This window comes from Nicotiana tabacum, chromosome 7, assembly GCF_000715075.1.
Source record: "Nicotiana tabacum cultivar K326 chromosome 7, ASM71507v2, whole genome shotgun sequence".
NCBI lineage: Eukaryota > Viridiplantae > Streptophyta > Magnoliopsida > Solanales > Solanaceae > Nicotiana > Nicotiana tabacum.
In genome coordinates, this window is record NC_134086.1 from 83,921,773 (window position 1) to 83,948,851 (window position 27,079).

Here is a 27,079-nt window from a genome sequence, read left to right on the forward strand (position 1 = left end):
CAAGGACAAGCATGGAGTTTGTAATGGCATTAGGACTTTGTCTAACAATGTTTGTAACTATTTGGCAAATATTGGTAACACTAGTGCCCTTCTCTCTCTCTCTCTCTCTCTCTCTCTCTCTATATATATATATATATATATATATATATATATATATATATATATATATATATATATATATATATATATAATATCCGTGTGTTATGTTAAAAAAAAAAAAGGTTTTTAGGCAAGGTCGAGCTAAATTTGCTTATCCTTCTAATGAAAGAATTGAAAGCAGAAAACCTGAAATCCATATTCATGACAGCACAACCTATGATACAACTGCAAACAGATGTGTCGACAAAGTTAAGGTGCCATGTTTGGCACTAATAATTTACAAGATGGAGACAACTTTTCTCACACAATACCAGTGCCTCACTATTATTATTGTTTTGTCCTTTGAGAGGAATGTGCACCAAATCAGGAGCCATATTACATTTTAAGGTTTCTCCCAAACACATTGGAGTACACCTTGATAATGATGAACTTTCAAACTGGGACAGGTTCAGGAACTCTGTCATTCCCGGCTGGAGTCAAACTATCATAGTATTCCACCAAGACCTTCCAACCACCAGGGCACATAAAACCATCTGGAGGGCTCTCTTTATTCTTTGCAAGTGATCGCATCTGGAAAAACCAAAAAATTAGTTGTGCCTTAAAATTGAACAAGGCACAGCTAGTGACTTTTTTTAATAAGCAGCATATATCCTTGTGATCTGTGTAGCTTCTTTTCTACAGCATACTACATTCAACTCAAACTTTAATCAAAAAGTGGATGCCAAATACTTCTTTATTTCTTCCTATTGCGTGGAAATGGAGAACTTCCCTTTTCTCCAGGAGTATAGTGGAGTGGGGGATGGGGAAGTAGGTAGAATAGAGAAAGTCAATGAAGAGAATATACCTTGGTGCCTGATATGAAGAGAAAGTCTTGAGGCCTAGATGGATCAAAGAATGCCATTCTATTCTGAGTCTTATCATATGCAGCCACCTGTCCAAAAATTAAAGGTTCACATTGGCGTTCGAAAAGCTAAATGAGAAATGAAGCACTTCACGCTACAGGTCATTGTTGTCATACCTTGAAAGGCAAGATATTCAGCCGCTCTAACCCGGGGGCCATACTGAGTACCTTCTTTCCATGATCTGCATCATACAGATCTCTCTTCTCTAATGGATGGCCCATCCCAGCTGGATCCCGGCCCACAATGTAAAAGTTAGCTCCCGCATTGATGCGCGCCTTTGCGTGCCATTGCACCTCAGTTGGACCAGCATAGTGCATAGGAGATGGGAATATAGAGACCACAGTTGTCTCTGGGTCAAGCACCCCACCTTCAAGTACCTGAAAAAGTGTTCATTGTACGAAACAGTTAAGAAGCAGCACTATACTACTCCATCAATCAGAATGATGGCAAGTAACCACACACCACAATCCCAAATTAATTGGGGTTAGCTTTAATGGAGAAGTAACTTAAACAATAACGCATTTTAGTTCAGGAAGGACTTCAAAATGGATGCAGGTGAGTGCTAAGTGTGTTCTCCTATAGCAAAAAAAGTTTGAAGAACAAAGCATCTGAATGTCCAAGATCACATACCTTCTCATGTTGCCTCATTCGCCACTGAAGTGGAACATCATCTGCCTTTGTGTAACCTCCCAGAGGATGAAGCAAAAGGACAGGGTTCTTGTATCCCATCTCAAGAAGTCGACGACGTGTGTCTGTCATCAATAATGCGTGGCCATTATGCACTGGATTTCTGAGTTGAAAAGCAAACACTGCATCTGCATTGCGCCTCGTAAGCTCATCTCGAAGTTCAGCAGGGGAGAGCCGGAACCTGTCAAGACCATCATCGTACTTGATTGGTTCTATAACTTCCAAATCACCACCAATTAGCCAGTTTCCAGCATGAGTTATTGCTTCATCTACATAAGGTAGACCTGGGGCAGTTGTTCCCCAAGTTCTGGCTATCCGTTCTTCTTTATTATGCTTGTAGATCTCAACACTAGAATTATCAAATAAAGAAAGTGAGTATTATAAGTGCTCATCTTACATTTGCAGGCAGGTAAATAAGCACAATAATTTTTTAGTACAGACAAGGGAGAGGTAAATCAATTTGCTAAACAAGCAATTGAGAATCTCCTAACATCAATGCTATGATACGATTCAAAAATGTACAAAGCTTTCACTAAGTAAGCCATAGAGTAGGAAAAGCTTTGGAACACTTGCAGATTACAGACAGTACATTAATGATTAAGAACCAAGATTCAAGAAAATTATGGCATATAGAGAAATTTTAAAAAGATGGAGTAAAAAAAAAAGGTGCCTCCTAGCTCTACCACCAGGTCCACCAAAGAATAATCAACATGTTAATTTGTAGTATAACAAGTGGAGACCAACCAAAAACTCGGGTGGGTGTGCAAATTCAATATTGGGATCGTTATGCCAAAACTATCACAAAACAATCATCGGGAGCTTTCTTTATGAGCAATTTCCTGACTTTAATTCAATGATTAGAAAGGTCATTGTTCCTTTTAGTATCTCGGCGCTCAAATTGAGGTAATCTGATAAATTACATACTGTGATGTTAGTTTTGTGGAGATTCTGACAGATGAACGTACACCTGGTTGATACTCTTTTTCACGTGTACAGAATTGTTTTTACAACAATGGTTGACCCGAAAGAGTACAAGATTACTTTTCCTCCTATGCAAGTAGAACTGCACGGTACAAGCATATTGTTTCCCTTGCAAGTAGTCATGCATAAGTACTCCTCCCTTTGATGTGTGCATGAGTGCATCCTTAATGTGGGTATTGGTGGATGCTTGACCACAAAATTCCACTCCAAAGCATACAATTATAGATCTTAGGAAGAAATTCAAATTCAGATAGGGATGTTTGTCCAAATAAGTTTCGCTTTCCCTAGATAAACCAGGAGGACCATATTGATACCTAATATCCTATCCAAGAAACTGTCGTGGGGTAACACATCTGTCCTTATTAAATTCATAGTGAAAAAACAAAGAAAAGTGAACCGAACAGTAGAGTAGGAGGTCACGTATAATATCATTAGTAGAGCATGGTGCACACAAAGATTAAGCAAACATGAAACAATTCTTTCCAGATGACAAAAGGCACAGATCTGGATCAACAAATGTTACATGATGTCTATACCACCCATAAGGACCCGAAAAAAAGACCTGTAGAGTCATCAGATTTCAGGTAAACTATATTATACATATGAGTGTATAAAACAAGAAGTTCTAACAACAGAAACAGTTTTAAACACTTTTACAGTAGCAAGAAGGTCCTCAAATAACCCAAGTGACCCGGAAATATTTGCCTATTAACATAGTACAAAGCAAAGCGTTCCAGTTTTCCTTAGCTATTACTATTATGTTTGTGACGTTTAATCTTTGTTTCAAATATTAAAGTGAGAATTATCGTGGATCTTAACTGCCATCTACAAACATAAAAATACTTATGCAACAAGATTCCACACTAATGAATTTTGTTAAGTGCCAAGTTTAATTAAAAAAAATTCATACATCAAAGCATATAACCAAAAAGACTCCACCTTTTGTTACATATTAAGTGCCATGGTTATTAAAGGTATATGTTTATTCCCTGTGATTGAGGAAAAACCATCAAATTGAGTCGCTTGACCATCCGAAACACACCCGAGGCTACCGGGACCCTGTCCACACTAACCAGACCCAAACCATAACACGAACCTAGTTGAGGCCTCAAATCACACCAAACAACATCAAAACTATGAAGCACACATCAATTCAAGCTTAATGATTAATCAACTTTTAAACTTCTAAAACTCAAGCCGAACCATGCTAAATCAACTCAGAATGACCTCAAATTTTGCATGCAAAACCCAAATGATACAACGGACCTATACCAATTTCCGAAAATACAATCCGGACCCGATATCAACAAAGCCAACTCTCAATCAAACCTATCAACCTTCCAAACCTTCAATCTTCCAACTTTTGCCAAAAAACTTTTTACCATATTACCAATTATTTAGTACAAGATTTATCTGTCGTTATCTAATAAATGACCTTGACTCTACAAATTTTTTTACACGTATTTAGAAGACATAGAGTTTTGGAGAAATAATTCTATTGAAAGGTTAAGGTTCTTTTAGCTACATCTAACATCCATATGGACACAAAGAACAGTAACACATAATGAAACTAAAGTTACCGAAATGCCCTTACTCGTTAAGAATGGCAATAAGCTTGTCCTTGTCATCAACAAGGGCAACACTGGTAGACCCACCGATCCTATTCTTATGAGAATCGTCGATGGCTAACACAATCGGCACCGACATGTTGACGAGTGAGCCGCCGTCACCGAGTCGGAGCGAGTTAAAATGAAGAGTTTGGAGGAACTCGGATTCTCTCATGAATCCTTTCAACGGACTGGCCCAGCCCTCGCTGAGCACATGAACCCATTGGATATCAATCTTTGACAGCTTGATTTTCGGAAGAGACAAAGCCTGTCTCCTCTTCAAATCTCTCTGTGGCTCCTCGACAACGAGGTCCACGAGCTTTCCGCCGTCGGGCTCAATCAGCGGGCCGCATCGGATTCGGGCCCCCGGTACGGCACGAAACTTGGAACGCCACGAATACGAAACAGGGAGATTGAGGGGTAACACGAAATGGGTTTTCTGGGTTTTGGATAAAGATTGAGATGGACCTGGGGTTTTGAGAAAAAGAGAAGCCATAGTCGCCATTCAAGCCTTTGGCTCTTCTCTCTTTCTTTTTGGGGTTTGAAAAAATTAGATGGTTTTATTTGGAGGGAGAGAGACTTTGGTGGAGCTTTTGGGAATTTAAAAGTAATTTTCTCGGACTGATTTGTATTTTATAATGTTGGGGTGATAGTGAAAGAAAGAAAGAGAAAATAAGGTAAAGTGTAAAATGACTAGGAAGTTTTGTTGTTATTTGTAGGGACTTCTTTTGGGTGGAGAAAAGATTTGGGGGGATGAACTTGGACATAATTATCTTGGATTATTGTGATCCAATTTTTTCTTTGATTACCATAACAATAATCCAGTAAAATTTTATTAGTGGGTTTGAAAAAAGTAGTGTATGCAAACTTGTTTTCTGGAGACTCTCGGTTTAGAGACAAAAGATCTGTATCAACAACAAAAACCAGAAAAATAATATCAGCAACGTGAGAGACAACCAATAAATGGAAGCGCAATAACACAAATAGTACTCAAAAGTGCGAAACACAACATAAATCGCTAGTAGTCCTAAATAAAACACTAGCACACTAACTGGTACAAAGAGGGAAAATGCTCGACTACTCCCTAATGTACAACCCTAATTCTCGACCTCCACACCTTCTTAATAAAAGTCATTTCCTCGAAAATCTGGAGACGTGTCATGTCCTGCCTAATCACCTCGCTCCAATATTTCTTATGTCGCCCTCTACCTCTTCTCCCACTTGCTAAAGCCAACCGTTCACACCTCCTAACCGGGGCATCTAGGTTTTTCCTCTGCACGTGCCCAAACTATCTAAGCCTCACTTCCTGCATCTTTTCATCCACCATAGCCACACACTCACCCTCTCCCGAATATCTTCATTCCTAATCTTATTCAGCGTAGTGTGCCTGCACATCCATCTCAGCATCCTCATTTTTGCTACTTTTATCTTATAGATATGTGAATTCTTGACTGGCCAACACTCAGCCCCATACAACAAGGCCTGTCTAACCACCGCTCTATAGAACTTCCCTTTATGTTTCGGTGGCACATTCTTGTCACACGGGATTCCAAATACTAACCTCCATTTCATTCACCCCCGCCCCCAATACAGTGCATAACATCCACATCGATCTCCCCTTCTCGCTGGATAATTGACCCTAAGTACTTAAAACTTTCTCTCTTGGGAACGACTTGTGAGTCAAGCTTCACTTTCACGTCCGCTTTCCTTTGATTATGAACTAAATTTATTTCTTTCGAAAAAAAAAGAGTAAATCTATTTTAGTTAAGTATGCCTAGAATCTTGATTTGGGTTCCTTTCGAAAGACTAACTCGATTTATGCTTGATTAAGTTTCTTAATGATGAAATGATTCTATAAGTATGCAAGATTATGTGTTGCAAGCTAAATTGGGTAGGTGAGTCATGAGTGCTAAGGATGAACGAAGAAAGACAATAAATTATTAAATCAATTAGAGTATATTATATTAAGAATAATACTCATTCGCACTTATATTTACACTCAAATCTCTCTATAACAACATCATTTGTTTTAATATTTTTTGGGCTTTTATAGTGAATAATTGCTATAGTGAATGATAAATTGGCTCCGAGAAAAACTTGACTTTTATAGTGAATGATTGTTATACAGATACTATTATAGAGAGGTCTGACTATATGTAAGATCAAATAATTTAACCTCAATAATCAAAATTAAAGTAAAAAATACATATCATATATATAAAAGACACATGTAATTAGTATAAATATTGGATGCAGATAAATTTACACCTATATATAATATATATCGTAACGAGAAGATTTATAAGAAGCAAGTGGACCAATAACTTTTTGTATTACTAAAACTTGTGTAGTGAATGGATTATACCTAATATACCAGCATTATAGTAAGAGAATAATTCGAGAGTGGGCTAAGAACAAATATTAATTTTATCCTGTATTTTGGATTTCATTAAGGATGATATTAATTCGGAAAAGGACAAAATATACCATTATATTATGAGAAAAGGTTTGAATATACCATTCGTTATATTTTGTATCCAAATATATCAATGCCATAACACTATTGGTTCAAATATACCCCTCTTCCGTTAAGTTTGTCCAATGTGAACATCCATCCCTATGTAGCACTGACATATGATCAGGTGGGTGCCACATGACATACCAACTCAGCGCTCCGAACCTATTTTACTCCTCCCATCTTTTATTTTCCACCACTAAAATTTTCTTCCCCTCCACCATCATTATCTTACTACCAACATGAGCAATATTATATTTAAAGTTTAGTCTTCTATATGTGTGTGTTTTTCTCCATCACTCGCATTCGATTCAATATAATTAGAAGCTTCTCGAATTTTAGGTGAAATTCTCTTCCTCGAGAAGCTAAATAATCTCTTTATGTATTATTAGTGTACGTGATAATGGAGTGACTAATTAAATTATTCTGTTATTATCTCCTGCCCTTAACTAGTTCTCGAGATATTTCTGCTGATGGCCCCTTAAATTATAGCAGGAGCAACCTCAATTATCGTACCCAGGCATGAGGGGATACCTGAGGTTAGACTAACTGACCGACAAGGATAGCGAGGTTCCTGCTATGGTGCGATTAGCGATAAGCTATAGTTTCTCTTTTGCCTTGAATGACTGCAATAAAGTCAATTATGATAGAGCTCTTTGAAAGGAGGTTAAGGCATCTAAATTAGGTTCCGAACTAAGGGACTGAATTGGCACCATCTTTCAGTTATGTCAAAGAGTCATTTCCATGCTAACTGATGCTGGAGTTGTCGAAGCTTGGATATTTTTGTTGCAGACTCAGATACTCAAAGCATTTGCAGATTGGCAACACTCAATCTCATACTGTTAAGATTGACTAGCTAAAAATTCAATATTGTCCATGCTGGATGTTATGGTGGCAATGGTGGTGGAAGGAAAGAAAATTTAGTGGTGAAAAAATAAATAAAGGGGAGGGGTAAAATGGGTTAGGGGCGATGAGGTGGCATGCCAGGTGACATCCACCTCATCAAATGTCAATGTTACGTAGGATTGGATATTCATTTTAGACAAATTTAACAGAAGAGAGAGATATTAGAACTAATATTATTGCGGTAGGAGTATATTTAGATCCAAAGTATAAGGAGGGATGTATTTAAGCATTTTCTCGTAATGTAGGGTTATATTTGGCCCTTTTCCGTGTTAAAATTCCATAATTTTTTTTTAACCAAATAACACAATTATTCTTACACTGATTAACAATCTAAACAAGAAGTTACATTATTATAATTAGATTTTCAAAGATAAAATCAAACATTCAAGATTTGTAATAACCATTTTTTTTTGTGGAAAATTGCACTATGTCGTATGTTATACATGATACTATTATTTAATGATGAGTTTTCTTGCGTTGCATCTTGTCATTCTAGTGATTCCACTGACAAAAAAGTTTTCGGAAAAATGATTAAATTGGAGTGGAAGTGACTATTGTTCGTTAGTAAAGGATAATAAAATCATATACGGTCGAACCTCTCTATAATGAGTTTGGAATCGAAATATCATTCTTTTGGACTCAAAATATTTTTTGAGTAGAAAAAAAAGTTACCATTCTATAGCGTTTTATATAAAACGCGGTTATGCGGTAACAAATTGTGATTTACCTGGCAGCTAATAAGACAAGTATATAAAGCGCGGTTCATTATCGCATTTTACCTATTTTGTGGGCCCACCAATAACTCTTCTGTGCTTAATTGACATAACAATAATTCAAATATGTAAAACACCTTTTTAAACTGCATTTTACTTCCACAAATTTGACCCCCCATTTGACCTCCCCGGATTGGGCATTGCCTTATTTAAAGGTGTTAAGGATTTTGAGAAAAATCATTCAGAAATACTCCAACTTCGTGATAAATTTTTCTTGTTGTTAAATTCTAAAGCTTTTTTCATAATGTCTGAAGAGCGAAAAGTAAGAGTTTCATTATATTGGAGTGGGAGGGGGGTGAGGTTATGATGACGAATAACTCAGTGAGCTACAGTTTATCTCCATAGAATCATGTTAAGTTGCCACTCACAATGGAGTACAATAAACTGGTATCGTTGTTATAAAATAAAATGAGGTTGAGCAAACGTTCGATGAATCTTAAAATAACTGGAAGATATTCGTATTCTGTAACTCCGCAAGGGGTTGCTTGTTACACTGAGTTTAACATCGAGAATAATGAAACTCTGAGAGTTTTTTTGGGGATTCTGGATGAATACCGAGAACTTATTTTGATAACAATGTTGGAAATGTACGTGAAAGTTGAAGACGTTCGCAATAATGATATTGCGCAAAGCAGGGATAACCCTAAATCATCGGGTGGTTATTTTGGAGCAGTTTTAGCCCAACAGGTTCCGGCTGAAAGAGTTTGGCCGGATCTAAACTTATCTCCACGGGCGAACGAGGAGCGAGGAAATAATTTCTCTCCTACTTTACATAACCCACAAGATGACTGGTAAACTTCAATTTTCCTTTATGTTACGATGTTTATTTTTGTTGTATTGAATTTGTATTAATACTCATATATTCCACATGGGGTACCGTTCAGATATGAATTTTACAAGTTATGACCCCACACCCAGTTGGAATATGCGTAGTTTTGGTGTGTTGGATCATGGTGGTCCATCCGGGAGTCATCACCAACAGGATAACATCCATCATGGAATATCAACTCATTACGACTTGTAAGTGAAGTGATATAGCTATATGTAAAGTATTTATCAACTTGAGTAGCTTATCATTTTGTTGTTTGTGCAGTGAAAACAAGCAACTTGATGGTCTTGACCTCACTCAGTTGCCCGTAGACGACGTATTTACTCGGGATTTGGCAGATGCGGAGAGTCAGGAAGATAATAGTGATTATGACAACAATGCCGATAAGTCTGGAGATGACACACCCTTCCTTGACGAGGGTGATGATAAGGAAGAAATGAATGTCGAACCTGAGTTGACGATGGAGCATGCTCCACCTCCCGTTAGACCAAAAGTGTACGAGTCCCACATCACATGTTAGTTTTATAATTTTATATGTTTGTTTGTAAATTAAATAACTAATTTTTATAATTATACAATATTTAATTATGATGTATTCACGTAAGGGTTCCAGGCTCGATATTTGAGGCCAGTAGCACCAAGATATCCTAAATTCTTCTATGTGTTAGTTTTATTATGATTTTAAATGTTAGTTTGTAAATTCAATAATTAACTTTTATAAATAAATATTCACATAAGGGTTCTGGGCTCGATATTTGAGATCTAGTAGCACCAAGATATCCTAAATTCTTCTATGTGTTAGTTTTATTATAATTTTATATGTTGGTTTGTAAATTAAATAATAAATTTTTATAAATAAACATTCACATATAGGTTCCAGGCTTAGTTTTATTATAATTTTATATGTTAGTTTATAAATTAAATAATTAATTTTTATAAATAAATATTCACATAAGGGTTTCAGGCTCGATATTTGAGGTCCAGTAGCACCAAGATATCCTAAATTCTTCTATGTGTTAGTTTTATTATAATATTATATGTTAGTTTGTAAATTAAATAATAATTTTTTATAAATAAACATTCACAAATTCTTCCATGTGTTAGTTTTATTATAATTTTATATGTTAGTTTATAAATTAAATAATTAATTTTTATAATTAAATATTCACATATGGGTTCCAGGCTCGATATTTGGAGCTCAGTAGCACCAATTTATCCTGAATTATTCTATGTGTTAGTAATTTTATATGTTTGTTTGTAAATTAAATAATTAATTTTTATAATTATACAATATTTAATTATTAAATATTCATATATGGGTTCCAGACTCGATATTTGAAGCCAAGTAGCCCAATTTATCCTAAATTCTTCTATGTGTTAGTTTTATTATTTTACATGTTAGTTTTATAATTTTATATGTTTGTTTGTACATTAAATAATTAATTTTTATAATTATACAATATTTAATTATTAAATATTCATATATGGGTTCCAGGCTCGATATTTACAGCCCAGTAGCACCAAATATATGTTTACTATATTTGGACAAAGTTTGAGTTTGATCTATCAGTTATTTTGACGTATTTTTTAGTATAAGAGATATTTAAACTACATGGAAACTACGCTAAAAGACACTACATTTTACTACGCTAAAAGGCACTACATTATACTATGCTAATAGGCACTATATTTTACTATGCTAAAAGACATTACATTTTACTACACTAAAAGGCATTATATTACTAGTCTTTAAGCAAATAAATAATTTAAATCAAATAAAACACAACAAATACATTGTAATCATAAAAATACATATAAAACAGTAATAGTAATTTATTAACATTTTTTATTAACAAATAATAACAATTTCACAATTTTTACATATTTTTTTACAGCATTAATATATTAGTTCGGATAAAAATAACATACCAATTTAATCACAAAAAATACAAAACAATATACAACACATTCAAAACAACTAATATGCATTATTTATACGAAATTGGTCATAAACTAAATCGGAATACCTCGAATTATATTTTCTGAAAAGTTAAAGATTTAAAAATTTGACTCCGAAACAAGCAACCCACAACAATAGAAGGCTTGGCTAGGATGTGGGACCAACGATATCTGCTTTTTACGGGACGAGTGGGGTCCACAAGAGCTTTTAAGGACATTAATGAAGGGGGGACCGCTGCATTTTTTTAAAACGAAGGGGGAAGGGGGAAGGTTCTGGGCAGAAACGTGGGGGAAAGGGGAAGGGATCTATTATTTATGTATATAAAACGCAGTTCATTACCGTATTTTATATAAAATGCGGTAATGAGCTGCGCTTTATATAGCCGTCTTATCAGCTACTACATAAAACGCGATTTGTTAATGCGTTTTATATAAAATGCGGTTTGTTAATGCATTTTATATAAAAAAATGTTTTGAGTCCAAAGGAATCACATTTCGGTTACGGACTCCTCTATAACATCCTTATTTGTTCTGAATATTTTTGGATGTTATAGCGAAGTGTTGTTATAGAACATATATTATAACATAACATGAAATTTGGTTCCGAAAAAACTTGGCTTTTATAATGAAGTATTATTATATAAGGATGCTGTTATAGAGATGTCTGATTGTATTCTCCTTAATTTACAAAATTCAAATAATTTAGACATCAATTCTATTTAATCTCGTCTTATTTGAATATTAAACGACCCTTACGATGTTAGTTAGGCCATAATGATTATTTTAGATATTGTTGGCTTATGCTTTATTTTAATGTTAATTAATAAATTATATTACTAATTTCTATGGAAAAAAATGCATACCCGTATCCAAAACAGCGGAAAGGAAGAAGACTAAAAGATTTTCCATATATTAGTCTCTACGCTCGTGCGTTGCACGAGTATCTCAAGTCAAATATCACATAATTTATAGAAAAGATAGTAAAACCTTAATCGCATTTTTTCCTAGCAATAGCATTTGTTCGAGTAAAAATGGAAATAATTAATGTATACTAAATTCCCATTGTTATAAACTGATATTTGAATTCAATACGTAACTGGTCATTGTTTGTCCCTCCAAAGGATCACAATTAAAATAAGTTACATAAAATTTGTAATTACATTACCTTTATTTATAAGGTATAAACATGTTATTTGGTTGTATCTTTCTTAATATATATATATATATATATATATATATATATATATATATATATATATATATATATATATATATATATATATAAATATATATATATATATATATATATTTTAAGTTTCTTTTTTATTGATATAACCAAGGTGGTGTCACTCGTAAGTTATTAGGTGATAGACCATTAAACCTTATATTCTACTTTGGCTACCTTGTATATTTTAGAACTTCTATCTCGTTCATGCATCAAGTTAAGTGGTTCCATCCATCCTTTTAAATATTTTCTGCACCATTACTTCACTTGTTAAGCGAAAGAAGATAGCAAGCACATAACAAAAAATAAAGTGTGAAGATAGCATGTAAATCACAAAAATTAGAGTATAGTATTGACTGTCCGAAGTACTATCCAAACTTGTCTTCTCCAGCTTTATGCTTGACCTTGTCCAAAAGGAATAACTCAGTACATTAAACAAAAATGTGCATCCGATTTTCATTGTAACTAAGAAATCAAAATATTTGATTCTACGCCCACCTTTTCTCTTTAAACTTAGTAGAACTTATAATTTCCACAAAGATATCAGAACACTGTTACCACTCCTTAATTAGAAACCAAATTACCATCAAAACATTTGTCTAATCACTAAATTAGTTCATAAAAAAATACATATTTGGAGTAAATTTAGATGCAAAATGTCAGGCGCATAACTCTTGTAAGGCATAATTAGGAAAAAGTGTAATAACTTACGAATGGCTTTACGGAGATAGGAGAGTACCTTGTTGAGTGTTGCCCCGTGAATTTGTGGGTCTGCCTTGTCCACAATGAATATATAGTTAATGTAAGAGACTATGACTGATGCTTTTTTGTGATAGAAGTCTTAATAAATTCAAACTTTGAGTTAGGACAGAATTTGAATGAACCCAAACTAAACGGTCAAGAGTGTAGTTGAATCAAACTCAGTTATTAGGCAAAGTCTTGATCTTACAAATTTATCCAAAGATGATCTATATTTTGAGTGAATAATTTAGTTTTTGAAGGGTATAAAAGTCGGTCAATATTTAAAGAATATTTTGTCGCTTAACATTTAGTGTTATGATATTTGTGCTTTTATAATAACATAGATAGATAGATACAAATAGATAAATAGATATAAATAATAAAGTGTATTATCCTAATTAGCTTCTTTATGTGATATTAAACAAAGTACCAAGTGGAAGTTTTGTCCTTACCTTGTCTCAGTTGTCGGTAATGTTTGTGCTTTGTTGCTTTCCAGTTTCCACGAACCCTTTCTGTTGCACAAATAAATAGTAGTAGTACTTTTTTATAGCCTGTTGCACAAATAAATGTAGTAGTAGTACTGTTTCTGTTTATCATCTAATGAAGTCATGAACCTTGCACAACATTACAGCCAGATCAAATGTGGTCCTAGAGAGTAATGAAAGACAAACATTTATTCTTCAATAGGTAGGACACTTGTTGTCTTACAAAATAATATTTTAATGACCAAACATCCAATTGTATTTTGACACGTATTACCAGGTTAATACAATACTAGAGTAATTAATATTATAATTCAACAATTCAATTGGCCGATCAAGGTAGTCAATGGCCATCAAAACTAATTAATCATGCATACTTCTAATTTATTTGTTTGGGTTGATCTTTTTGTTTTGGAAAAATCTTGATTGTTAGGGTCCAGAAACCCAATCACCACATCAATAATTGATCAAATTTGTACTTCCAATTGTTATTTTTTTAATGACGAGCTGAGAAGTTATACGAGTCTGTTTCCCCAGGTGCATTGAACAACAAAACAGCTACAAAATAAATGATCAGATCCTAACATTGAATATATCTTGTGTCCTTTAGTATTGTTGTGTCTTTGTTTTATGTTATTTATTTGCAATTCCTACACAGCTTTTTAGAAGCATTTAGTAGGACATCATTTAAATCATTAGCTTTTGGTTATTGACTAGAGTTAGTCAATTGTGCAACTTTGTAATACAGTTATTACCAAGGGCTTACAATAGAGTCATTGTAAGAGGTAAGAGATTAAGAGTTTAATTCCTAGATTGCAATAGGTTGTAATATGAAGTTTGCTCAGTTAGTGAAATTGAAATCCTACTAGGGTAGGTCGTGATTTTTAATCCCTTGAGCTGGGTGTTTTTCACGTAAATATTGTGTGTTCTTTATTTACTGCTGTTTACTGTGGGAATTGATAGAGAACTTGGTTCTCTATTCTGTTTGGTGGACCTTTAGTTTCTATCAATTAGTATTAGAGCAGTTTCTTTCTAAAAGGTTAACACCTAGAAGGGATCTTCATGGCTACTCCACCAAACTTCGATGAAGGACAATCAACCTACAGACCACCAAAATTCAATGGCCGATACTATGGTTTGTGGAAAACAAGAAAGCATGACTTCATCATGGCTGAGGACTCACAACTGTGGGATGTAATCTATGATGGTCCTTTTGTTCCCACGAAAACTATTGATGAGGGAATAACTACAGTCCCAAAGACAAGAAAGGAGTACGGCGATGTTGATAGAAAGGCCATCGAGAAGAACTTCAAGGCAAAGAAGATTCTTGTTTGTGACATTAGACTAGACGAATACAATCGCATCTCTGCGTGTCAGTATGCTAAGGAGATATGGGAAGCTTTCCAAAGTGCCCATGAGGGAACTACTCAAGTTAAGTAGTACAAAATCGATATGCTTACTACCGAGTATGAGCTTTTCAAGATAAGGGAGGATGAGTTTATTCATGACCTGCATACACATTTCACCTCTATCATCAATGAGCTTCACTCTCTTGGAGAAGTCATCCCAAGAAAAGAGCTGGTTAGAAAAATACTCAATGTTCTACCATGTTCCTAGGGAAGTAAAGTAAATGTTATCACTGAAGCCAAGGATTTGTAGAAGCTAACCATTGATGAACTCATCAAAAATCTCAAAACTTATGAGATGAAGAAGATGAAAGATCTTGAACGAAGAGAGCCCAAAAATGAGAAGAACTTGGTTCTCAAGGCCGACAATAGTGACTCAAGTGGTGATAAGACACACATGGCCTATCTCACTCAAAGATTCCAAAAGATGATTTGAAGAAATGAAGGACTTCCCAAGAGAGAAAACTCTATCAGAAACACCAAAGGAAGTGACTGCTATCATAAGTGTGGAAAACCAGGACACGTTATCAAAGAATGTCTTCTTCAAAAGAAGGACCATTACAAATGCAATGCTGACAAGATGGACAAGAGGAACCCGGTCCCCGACAGAAGGTTCAAGAGAAGAGATGTTGCTGACAACAATGTGAAGCTAGCTCTAGCTGCCTGGGGAGATTCCTCTAGTGAATCTGAATGTGAAGATGACCAAAGAGACACCTCCATGATGGATATTGAAAGTGGATCTACAGAGTATGACTCTATCTTTGCACTTATGGCCAAATCTAATGATGATGAGGACAACGAGGAAGAAGAGATAAATTTTCTTGATGTTCAAAAAAACATGAAAAATTATTCTCAAAAGAAATTGATGTCCTTAGCAAATGTTTTGATAGATGCTTATCCAGTCCTATTAATGAGAAAAATGTCTTAACTGAAAAAAATGGAGAGGTAGAACAAGAGAGAGATGACTTGATGGTTGTAGTGGTAGATATGAAGAAACAAGTGGAAGAAAGTACGAGAGAAAATACCTTGTGAACAAATAATGGAAAAATGGATGTACACCCTAAGGGAAAAGAAGTGGCTAGTGAGGCTCAACTTAAGCTAGACAGTGAGCTCAAGGAGGTCAAAATAGGTCTCACTGCTGAGCTTGAAAAGAATAGACAACTTTAGGAGGACTTATAGAGGGTTAAAAATGATTTAGGTAAGTCTCTTACATGGACCTGATCCTCTACTGAAATCACGTCTATGTATAAAAGTAATACGGCCAAAGCCTCATACAATCCTCATAACAAGTATGTTATTGTGACTGATAATTAGCTTTGCACTCATTATGGTCAAACTGGTCATTACGAGGACTCTTGTAGAGCTAAATTTCAATCTCAGTAGAAAAACAAAGTTTTTTAAGAGAAACCTACTGCTAAGGAACCTAGTTCTTAGAATAAGAAACAAATGATGCCTGCATAGACAAAAAGTATTTTGGTTCACCCATTCTATAATTATAAGTGACCCAAACTAGTTTGTGTTCCTAAATCTAATCAGTGGGAGTGTGTCCTTTGGAAATGGCAAGAATGAATATATTTTTGGTGTTGGAAAGATTGGCAAAATACTCTCCCACTCATTTGAAAATATGTATTATGTGACTGACTTGAAATATAGCTTGTTGAGTGTTTCTCAAGTCTGTGACAAAGGAAACAAAGTGGAGTTCTTGTCAAAATCTTGTACTGTTACAAATCTCATAACTGGCAAAGTGGTCTTGTTTGCAAAGAGGTTCAAGAAAATCTATGTTGCAGACTTTAACTCGCTGAATAATGGTGATCTTATATGCCTTAATGCTATTAATGATGATGCTGAGCTATGGCACAAACGACTAGGGCATGCAAGCTTCTCCTCGTTGAACAAGCTGATCAAGAAGGACCTGGTCAGTGGGCTGCCAAAGTCAAAGTTCAAGGATCACAAGGTGTGTGATGCGTGTGTAAAAGGGAAACAAGTCTGATCCTCATTTAAACCAAAGAAGGAAGTGAGAACCTCAAGACCACTGTTTCGTCTTCATATGGATCTTTGTGGACCTATGAGGATACCTAGTAGAGGAGGAAATAAGTACATCTTTGTGATTTTTGATAACTATTCTAGATTTATATGGACTTTATTTCTGAGGAACAATGATGAAACCTTTTCTGTATTTGTTGCATTTGTGAAACAAATTCAAGTGATGATGGGTTACAATGTTGTGAGTATTAGATCTGATCCTAACACTGAGTTTGACAATGTAAAATTTGATGAATTTTGTGATGAAAATGGTATAAGTCATAATTTTTCTACTCTTAGAACACCTCAGCAAAATGATGTCGTGGAGAGAAAAAATAGGACTCTGTAGGATATGGAAAGAAAAATGTTGATTGACAGTGGTGTGTCAAAATAATTTTTGGGCTGAAGCAGTTAATACTGCATGTTATTTGATTAATAGGTGCATGATCAGGTCCCTACTTGACAAGACTCCTTATAAGCTGCGTAATAGGAGAAAACCAAAGCGGACTTACCTAAGGGCGTTTGGATGCAAATTTTTTGTTCTCAACAACGGTAAGGAAGCATTCGGAAAATTTGATGCAAAAAGTGATGAGGGAATTTTTCTTGGTTACTCTTCTCAAAGAAAGGCATAAAAAGTCTACAATAAAAGGACTCAATATGTAGAGGCAAGTGTGAATGTGATCTTTGATGAATCTCACCACTCAAGTGGGAAGGACTCACATGAGAAGGATCGAGATGGAAATTTCTCAAAGGTTTCTGAAGAGGCTATAAATATGAAAAACGGGAAGACTGATCTGATGAGCCAAGTTAAGGAGATTATTGAAGAAAATGTAGCAAAATCTCCAGCCGAAACAGAGAAACCCGGTTCCTCTATCAGTGCAACTGAACCTGAGCGTAAGGTTGATGATGCTATATTAGGTACTCTTGATGCTGGACAACGAAGGGGAACTCATACTTCTATAGATGCCAATGATGGGTCAAATACGGAGGAAATTAGCCCCTCATATTCTGAAGTTCAAGTGTCTAACTGGAAGAACAAGATTTCTCATCCTCTTTAAAATGTGATCACTCCCTTGGACTCTAATATTCAAACTATATCTAAGGCAAGAAATATGTTTGCCTTCTCAGATTTCTTGTCTCAAATTGAACCTAAAATCATCAAGGAAGCATTAAAAGATGCTGACTGGAATGTTTCTATGCAAGAAGAGCTTCATCAGTTCGAGAGAAATAAAGTGTGGCATCTAGTTCCCCAGCCAATCAGACAGAACAGTGATTGGAACCAGGTGGATATTCAGAAACAAACTTGATGAGTTTGGGAATACAATATGAAACAAAGCTAGGATGGTGGTCCAGGGTTACATTCAAGAAGAATGGATTGACTATGATGAGACCTTTGCTCTGGTTGCTCGAATGGAAGCCATCAGAATTCTCATAGCTTTTGCATCTTATATGGAATTTAAATATTTCCAAATGGATGTTAAAAGTGCATTTTTGAATTGATATTTAAAGGAGGAAGTTTTTGTCAAGCAACCACATGGGTTTGAGTGCCATGAACATCCGAAACATATCTTCAATCCTAACAAAGCTTTATATGGATTGAAGCATGCCCCTCGTGCATGGTATGAGAGATCTAAGTTCCTTTTTGAGAATAGCTTCACTAGAGGTAAAATTGACAACACTTTGTTCCTGAAGAAATGAGGGAGCAATCTGTTGATTATGCAAGTCTATGTTGATGATATCATTTTTTGTGCAACAAATGATTCCATTTGTGAGGAGTTTATGAAGCTCATGGGAAGTGAATTTGAGATGAGCATGATGGGGGAACTAAACTTCTTCCTTGGTTTACAAGTAAAACAAACCTCAAATGGTATTATAATAAGTTAACAGAAGTACATCAAGGAGCTATTGAAAAGATTTGAGATGGAAAGCTCAAAGACTATTGATAATCCCATTGCTACTGCTACTCGCCTAGACATGGACGAACCTGGTTCTCATATCAATAAAACTATGTATAGGGTATCATCAAATCTCTTTTGTACCTAACGTCCGTCAGACCTGACAATTTGTTTAGTGTTTTCTTGTGTTCTAGATTTCAATCAACTCCAAAGGAATCTCATTTGAAAGATGCCAAGAGAATCCTGAGGTATCTCAAGGGAACGCAAGACCTGGTCCTCTTATATCCCTCAAGAGATAATTTTGACTTAGTTGGATATGCTAATGCTGATTATGCTGGATAGAGAGAGTACATTTAGAATGACACATTTTCTGGGGTTATGCTTGATCTCATGGGGTACAAAAAAATAAAACTCTGTGGCTCTTTCTACTACAGAAGCTGAATATATGGTTGCTGCTTCTTGTTGTGCCCAACTGCTATGGATCAAGCAACAACTAGAAGATTTTGGTGTGTTTAAAGATTGTGTACCATTCTTGTGTGATAATACAAGTGCTCTCAACATGGATAAGAACCCAGCTCAAAATAAGAGGACAAAGCACATTGATGTGCGATATCACTTCTTGAGGGTCAATATTGAAAAATGACTTATCTATATGAAGTTCTTCAAAATGGAGGAATAGATAGCAGATATCTTCACCAAAGCACCGAGTAGAGAACATTTTGAAAGAAATCATCTAGAGTTGGGGTTGATCAAGCTGAACTGAGAACTTGGTCCCTCGATGATTGGCTATGAATGGATTGAAAGGCACAATGCTGAAAAGTATTTTCTGGCAACTTCTATCTCAATTCTATATCATTACAGGTAGACACGCACGACAAATTCAGGATGAACAAGTAACAAATGACATTGCAAACAACCTCACCCACGAAATCCCTGATTTCAACCCAACCTAAACCCACAGTACCTTCTCCCACACCATCTAGTTCTAGTCCCCATCATAGTCGTAAGAGTCAAACTCCCAAAAAGTTTTTTTTTCTATGTCCTTTTGCTACTATAAAGAAAGTCGACTCAGAATGAACTACCTCTACTTCTCAGTTCCTTCAAACCAAAAACGAAATTATGGAAGGGGATGAAGGTGTTTAGGTATCGAGTCAGCGTATTTAGGAAGTGGGGTTCCGTGAGAAGTCAGTTCCTGGTGTGTCCATGCATCTAGAATTTTTGAGGCTTCAAGTGTTAAGGGAATTGTTCTGGGTATCTCGTCCACATTGGGTAATATTCTGTCTTCTTCTAGTGATACAAAAAATTTTGGTATTGAGGGTGTAAAAGATGGGAGTGATGCACTTAAAATAGGCTTTACTTCTCTTGAAAAAGAGCATGTTGCGGTGCAAAAGTTGGTTGGGGAACCACTGAATCAGAGGGGAGAATAGGGTAAGGGGGAACAAGTACCTGTCAGTACAATATGGGAACCTATAGAGGTACCTGGTCCTTATGCCCATAAGGAAAATCTCTGCTCCTATTTGGGATGAAACTCTTGGTTCTACAAGACAGCCCCTAGATAGTGCTTACACTACCCCTTTTGACCACCCTGTTAATGTTTTGTTGGAGATTGTTTACCCAAAAATGAAGTCTACATCTGAAGCTGAGTTTGGTGACAATGAAGATGACATTGATAATCTGCCTATAATAAATTTCATACCTGCTAAGGGTGGGGGAAATCCATAAAGGATTCTGTCCCCAAACGCTCCACCACTAGACATAAGAAAAAGGCTGCACTTGATAGTGCTTTGAAAGTAAATAAGGAAAAGAAGAAAAGAATGATGCTTATGAAAAGTTGGTTGATTGATGAGGAGGATGTGCCTCCTGCTGATATATTAGAGGTGGATGATGAGGAGCCTATTAAGTAACCCGCTCTTCTTATAAGGAAAAACTCAAGGAAAACCATTGTTGCTAAATAGAAGAAGGTAACTTCTAACAGAGAACCGATGAGTGACAAGGATGATGATGTAGTGGAGGAAGGAGAAGTGGATAAAGAAAAAGTTGAGAAGAAGAAGACTCAAAGAAAGAGGCAGAGTACCGGTGAGGAACCCGGTTCCTCCAAAAGGCCAATGGTAGAATTATTAGAGTTCGAGAGAAGGGCTAATTTGAAGAAGCAAAAGGTTTTGTGGGGTCGAGCCTTTAATTATGAGATCCTTCAACAACCAGGCATGGGAAAACTGGTAAAAATTAGGGAATTCTAGAAGTGGACCCATCTCTTTGAAATCAAAAATTTCAAAGTTTATGAAGATGATGCGAGAAGCTTCTATGCTAACATGTTTGTGGTGAATGGGGATACACTTTTTTTGAAGGTGAATGCGAAGGACATTGTCATGGATAGAGTAGCTCTTGGTGAGATTCTTGATGTTCCTACTATTGGGCGGAAGAATGTGAAGGGAACTAGTTTCCCTGACTTTAAAAAGCTGATCATAAAGAAGCAAGTAGTTCAAATGGGGGAAAAAGTACACAAGAAGGCCCTTCAGCCAAAATACCAGCTGACTATTTGAGTTGGTGAACAAGGTGCTGCTGCCCAAGGCTGAGAGGAGTCTATCACCTCCATTGCAGACCTGGTCTTTCTGGAAGCACTGGACTCTTACTCTTCCATTAGTCTATCTTGGACTATGATTAAACATATGCTGAAGGTGGCATATTTCAAGGATGGTAATCACGATCTCTCCTATGGGTTTCTCCTCACCAAAGTCTTTGAACACTTTGAGTTTCCTTTGGGAAAAGCATCCGTGGGGACAAGAAATAAAATGTTCACTATGAACACTTTGGAAGAGTGTGAGTGTATGGTGAATAAGGGAGGAGTAGGAAGCAACTCCACTGTCTCTCAGTTGATTGATGCTCAGGAGGCTGCTAATGAAGAAATTAAGCATCTAAAAGCACAAAATGCCATTCTGGAGTCTAAGCTTATTCAGACCAGCAAAGAACCTGGTTCCAGCAGTGCTCATGGTGAAGAGGTTTCCCGTTTGAAGGCTGAAAATGCTGAGTTGAGGAAACAAGTGGAGAACCTAAAGGAGCAGCTGATTAATGATCAAAGGTCTGCAAATGCTCAAATGGACAGTCTCATCAAGGCTCTTGCTCCCTAATCCTTCCTTACCCCCATCTAGTGTCCCCCGTTTTTGCACATTTTCCTAGTCCTCTCCTAATTTTGTCTTTTTTTTACTCTAATTATTGACTGTGGTACTTTAACCTTTTGAATTGTGATATTTGTGTGATTATGGTACTTCTACTCTTATGTTTTCTTTCTCCATTATAACTAATGAGCATGTTTGCCTATTTTATGCAATATTATACTCTTGCGTTCTATTTTTAGTCACGTTGTGTGCATATAAGTGGCATGAGTTAATGTTGCTGAACTTGTTTTTGCATATGCCTGTCTAATTCTTTTAATGATGCCAGAATGGGGAAGAAAATTGAAGGGGTAGGGGGAGGGAGGGGAACTGGTTCCTAGGGTCTTAGGGGGAAGGTTGTCTGATTCGTAGGGGGAGCATGTGGACATCTAGTTCTTAAAAGGGAATATCAATTCTAAGTTTGTCATCATTAAAAATGTGAAAATTTATAAATTATGCGAGTGTGGTTTTGATAATTTGTAAAACTTCATGAAAGAACCAAATAGAAACCGAATACAAGAAGGTCCCTTGTTCTCGTTAAAACATACCTGTTGTTTGGATTTATTCTCAAAGAAAATAGACAAGGGAGCTGCACATAGATCATATAAGATCAGTTCCCCAGGTCGTCGCGCAAGTCAACTCTACAGTTGTTAAAGCTGCTACACTATTCTTGTAACATTATAGCATCCCAATTGTAATTTGCTCGAGATCAGAAATGCCCTCGTAACTACTTCCATGATCTCCCATATATATACAACATGTTACAAGAATTTGACCTAACACTTATATTTACAATACATACCTTCTCTCAAGTGTGCATTCGCCTTTGTTTCCCTCAGGTGTATTAAACAACAAAGCAACTACAAAACAAAGGACCAGATCCCAGCACTGAATATGTCTTGTGTCCTTTAGTATTATTATGTCTTTTTCTTATATTATTTATTTGTAATTACCACACATCTTTTTAGAAGCATTTAGTAGGACATTATTTAAACTATTATTGCTTTTGGTTGTTGAATAGAGTTAGTCAAATGTGCAACTTTGTAATAGAGTTATTGTAAGAGGTGAGGGATTAACCTTAATTTCTAGATTACAATAAGTTGTAATCTGATGTTTTCTCAGTTAGTTAAGTGAAAATCCAACTAGGGTAGGTCGTGGTTTTTAATCCCGTGAGCTGAGAGTTTTTTATGTAAATATTGTGTGTTCTTTATTTACTGCTATTTACTATAGGAATTGATAGAGAACCTGGTTTCTATACTGTTTGGTGGACCCTTAGTTTCTATCACGAGCCATCATACTTTTATCTGTTTATTCAATGGCGACTGCGAGGAGGAAAAAGAAAGACAAAAAATTATATAAATATAAATAGAGTGTATATGGTCAAAATCAAGGAGCCAGATTTCGAAGTCTTAAATTAGGCTACGAGTTCGAGTCTGGGTGACTTGAGGTAGGGGTCAAACCCGACCAAAGAATATACACCTCGAGGAAGAAGATCGAAGGCCGGGAAGGACCCACATCAAGGGCAGTGCAATCTTGAAGACACTCAAGAAAGAACAAGAATTTCTCAAGGACACGTGGGTGAGGGCATAAATCATAGGATAAGATCTGTACAAAATAGTACAAGTCCGTACTAGGTTGTTATACACATGTACCAATAGAATTCCTACCTCAATTAGGGATGTACTATATTGGGGTTTTCTCCTCCTATATAAAGGGGACCCCAATCATTTTGTAAGGATCATCTCACATTATTCACTGCAATAGAATATTCTACTTTGTTTTTCTTGTTTAAGGTGCTTACCAAGTGTTCTTCAGCTTTATTACTTTTACTTTATTGTTCATACTCCATTGCTCTCAGCTGACCTCGAGGACACTAAGAGAGTCGAGCTCGAGGTCCTCATTGTCATAACAACACTGGTTTGGTTCATTAATTCTTCTTACTTAGACCTAATATTTTTTGTATATTCACTAGTATTAGAATAAATCACATATCTTTAAAACCACAAATTACATTTAATTGTTACCCCCATTTTTCGAGGTAAATAGTTTGGTGCCCACCGTGGGGCTAAAGATAATAGTGATTATTTTAGTGCTAGTTTTCTGATAACACACATTATTCTTCATACTTTTTCTTGTCAAAGATTCTTTGATTTCAGGCCTAATCATGTCTAGCACATAGAATGCACCCATTCATGAGGACGAAGGTCTTGGAGAAAATAGCGGTATAGCGTTGGTGTACCACCCATAAACCCTGAGGGAGTGCCAAACATGGAGCTAGTTGATATCAGTTCTTACAACGCTCTAAACATGGACACAGGCACAAACCCCGCAAGGAACGCACATAGGGAAGCCCGAGCAGGAGGCCAAGAAACACGAGGGATGGAAGAAGGAGGAGTCAGCCTCCAAGTGATATTCGAGATGCTGCAAGCTCAGAAAATTGCCATTGCTCACCTTCAGAGTCATAACATAACTCCTAACACAGCCGAACCAATGAACACTCGCCATGCAGAACCAACGAGGCCCGAAGAAAATGGCTCGGGAACTGACCTTGCTATTATGAAAATGCTCGAGGAGCTCACCAAAAGGATATATACCGGAGAAAAGAATATTGAAGAAAATGACAAAAAGGTGGAAACATACAACTCAAGGGTCGACCAGATACTGGGAGCACCTCTTCTTTTTTAAAAGGACTGGACTCGAAGAAGTTCATGCAAAAGCCATTCCCCCAGAGTGCGTCTCCAAAGCCCATCCCAAAGAAATTTTGGATGCCAGATATCCCGAAATACAATGGAACCAATGATCCTAACACATTACCACATACACATGTGGCATAAAAGGGAACGATTTCGAAGATGATGAGATTGAATCAGTTTTGCTAAAAAATTTTGGGAAAAATCTGTCTAAAGGTTCCATGATTGGTACCATAACCTACCCCTGAACTCTATCGATTCGTTTGCCATGTTGGCAGATTCTATGAAGGCACATGCCGGTGCCATAAAAGTTACAACAAGAAAGTCCTACATGTTCAAAATAAAGCAAAGGGAGAACGAGATGCTGAGAGAATTTGTACCCCGTTTTCAATCGGAACGAATGGAATTACCACCAGTCTTCAATGACTGGGCCGTACAAGCCTTCACTTAGGGGCTAAATGAACAAAGTTTGATATCTTCGAAGAAGTTGAAGCAAAACTTGGTCGAGTATCTCGCTGTGACTTGGGCGGATATGCATAACAGGTTCCAATCAAAAATTAAGATCGAGGATGACCAATTGGGAGCCCCCTCGGGCTCAGTTTATCCAAGCAGGTTACTAGCAAGGGAGTCAGGAAATGCAGACAGGGGATCCAGATTCAACAAAGAACGGTATCAACCATATGATCGAAGGAACAACGGCCCGAGTCACAACACCTCTCGGAGCGATCGAAGAAGTAACTGAGGATAAGGTTCATGAGGCTCATGAGCAAGAGCGGGTTCGATAAGGACGCGGGCCCCCCAAGGTCCCCCTATTATCAGAATACAACTTTAGCATAGATGCATTAGGGATCATCTCAGCTATTAGGAGAATCAAAGATGCTAAGTGGCCCATGCCAATACAAACCGATCCCTCCCAAAGGAACCCGGACATGATGTGCAAGTATCATGGCACGCATAGTCATAAAATAGAGGATTGCAGGCAACTAAGGGAGGAAATTGCTAGGTTATTCAATGAGGGCCACCTTCGAGAATTCCTAAGTGATCGGGCTAAGAATCACTTCAGGGAAAGAGATGCAGGCAGAAAGAATGAACCTGAAGAACCTCAACATATCATTCACATGATCATCGACGGAATCAACGTCCCACAGGGACCTGTATTCAAATGTACCAAGGTATCTATCACAAGCGAGAAACGGACTCGAGATTACATGCCCAAGGACACCCTCACATTCAACGAGGAAGACATCGAGGCTTTATCTCAACCTTACAACGATGCTCGTAATTTCTATCCTTTTAAATAAAGTTCAAGTTAAACGTGTTTTCATGGATCCAGGTAGTTCGACAAATATAATCAGGTCAAGGTTCATGGAGCAGCTCGGGCTGTTCGACCAAATCATACCAACATCTCGATTTTTGAATGGCTTTAACATGGCAAGCGAAACAACGAAGGGAGAAATCATCCTCCCAGTCAACGTGGCTAGGACCATACAAGACACCAAATTTCATGTCATCGAATGTGACATGAGGTATAATGCTTTGCTCAGAAGACCGTGGATCCAGAGTATGAGGGCGGTGCCATCAACCCCCCATCAGATGATGAAGTTCCCAACAAAGGATGGCATGAAAATAGTATATGGAGAGCAACATGCTGCTAAGAAAATGTTTGCAGTGCACGAATTGGCATCGGTATCGGCACCATCCATATCAGAAAAGTTGAAGGACGAATAGTTGGCCAAATAGAAATCATAGCCCATGTCCTTGGTTGAGCCTGAGTGACAGATGTCCGACGAACAGGTTGCTGAGGATGAAGAAGAAGATTTTCTCACCCCCCGAGCCTTCATTGCTCTCGAAGAATTGGATGCGACGAAGTCCACAGTCGAGGAACTCGAGCAGGCCATATTGATCAAGCATCTTCCAGAATGAAAGGTATACCTGGGGACGGGGTTAACCCCTGAACTCAGGAAAAAACTTATTTAATTTCTAATAAATAACATTGATTGTTTTGCCTGGTCCCACTTAGATATGACAGGAATCCCACCGGAGATAACTACCCATCAACTAAGTGTTGATCCCAGATTTAAACCGGTGAAGCAAAATAGGAGACCTCAGTCTGAGGTAAAACATGCATTTATCAAAGAAGAAGTATCCAAACTTCTTAAAATAGGATCCATTAAGGAAGTAAAATATCCCGAATGGCTAGCTAATATGGTA

At 36.7% G+C, this 27,079-nt stretch overlaps 2 protein-coding genes across 2 annotated transcripts; one reads left to right on the plus strand and one right to left on the minus strand.

The window, feature by feature from the left end:
* Window positions 1-235: 235 nt before the first annotated feature.
* On the minus strand, window positions 236-4,962 carry LOC107802851 (ATP sulfurylase 1, chloroplastic). Its single transcript, XM_016626429.2, has 5 exons — window positions 4,264-4,962; window positions 1,632-2,037; window positions 1,118-1,378; window positions 944-1,030; window positions 236-669 (listed from the first exon to the last, which is right to left on the minus strand). The coding sequence occupies exons 1-5, from the start codon at window positions 4,779-4,781 to the stop codon at window positions 532-534; spliced, it is 1,410 nt and encodes a 469-aa protein (XP_016481915.1). The 5' UTR covers window positions 4,782-4,962; the 3' UTR covers window positions 236-531.
* Window positions 4,963-14,768: 9,806 nt separating this feature from the next.
* Window positions 14,769-15,146, plus strand: LOC142162151 (uncharacterized). The gene has a single exon (XM_075218469.1). It carries the CDS (start codon window positions 14,769-14,771, stop codon window positions 15,144-15,146), a length of 378 nt encoding a protein of 125 aa, XP_075074570.1.
* Window positions 15,147-27,079: the final 11,933 nt, after the last annotated feature.

Excerpts from the sequence above, each read along its gene's own strand:
- LOC142162151 (XM_075218469.1), top strand. The coding sequence starts at position 14,769 with ATGGCTACTCCACCAAACTTCGATGAAGGACAATCAACCTACAGACCA.
- LOC107802851 (XM_016626429.2), bottom strand. The coding sequence starts at position 4,781 with ATGGCGACTATGGCTTCTCTTTTTCTCAAAACCCCAGGTCCATCTCAA. Across the intron at positions 2,038-4,263 it reads CTTATTGCCATTCTTAACGA|TGTTGAGATCTACAAGCATA; the intron begins GTAAGGGCATTT and ends TGATAATTCTAG. Across the intron at positions 1,379-1,631 it reads GAATGAGGCAACATGAGAAG|GTACTTGAAGGTGGGGTGCT; the intron begins GTATGTGATCTT and ends ACACTTTTTCAG.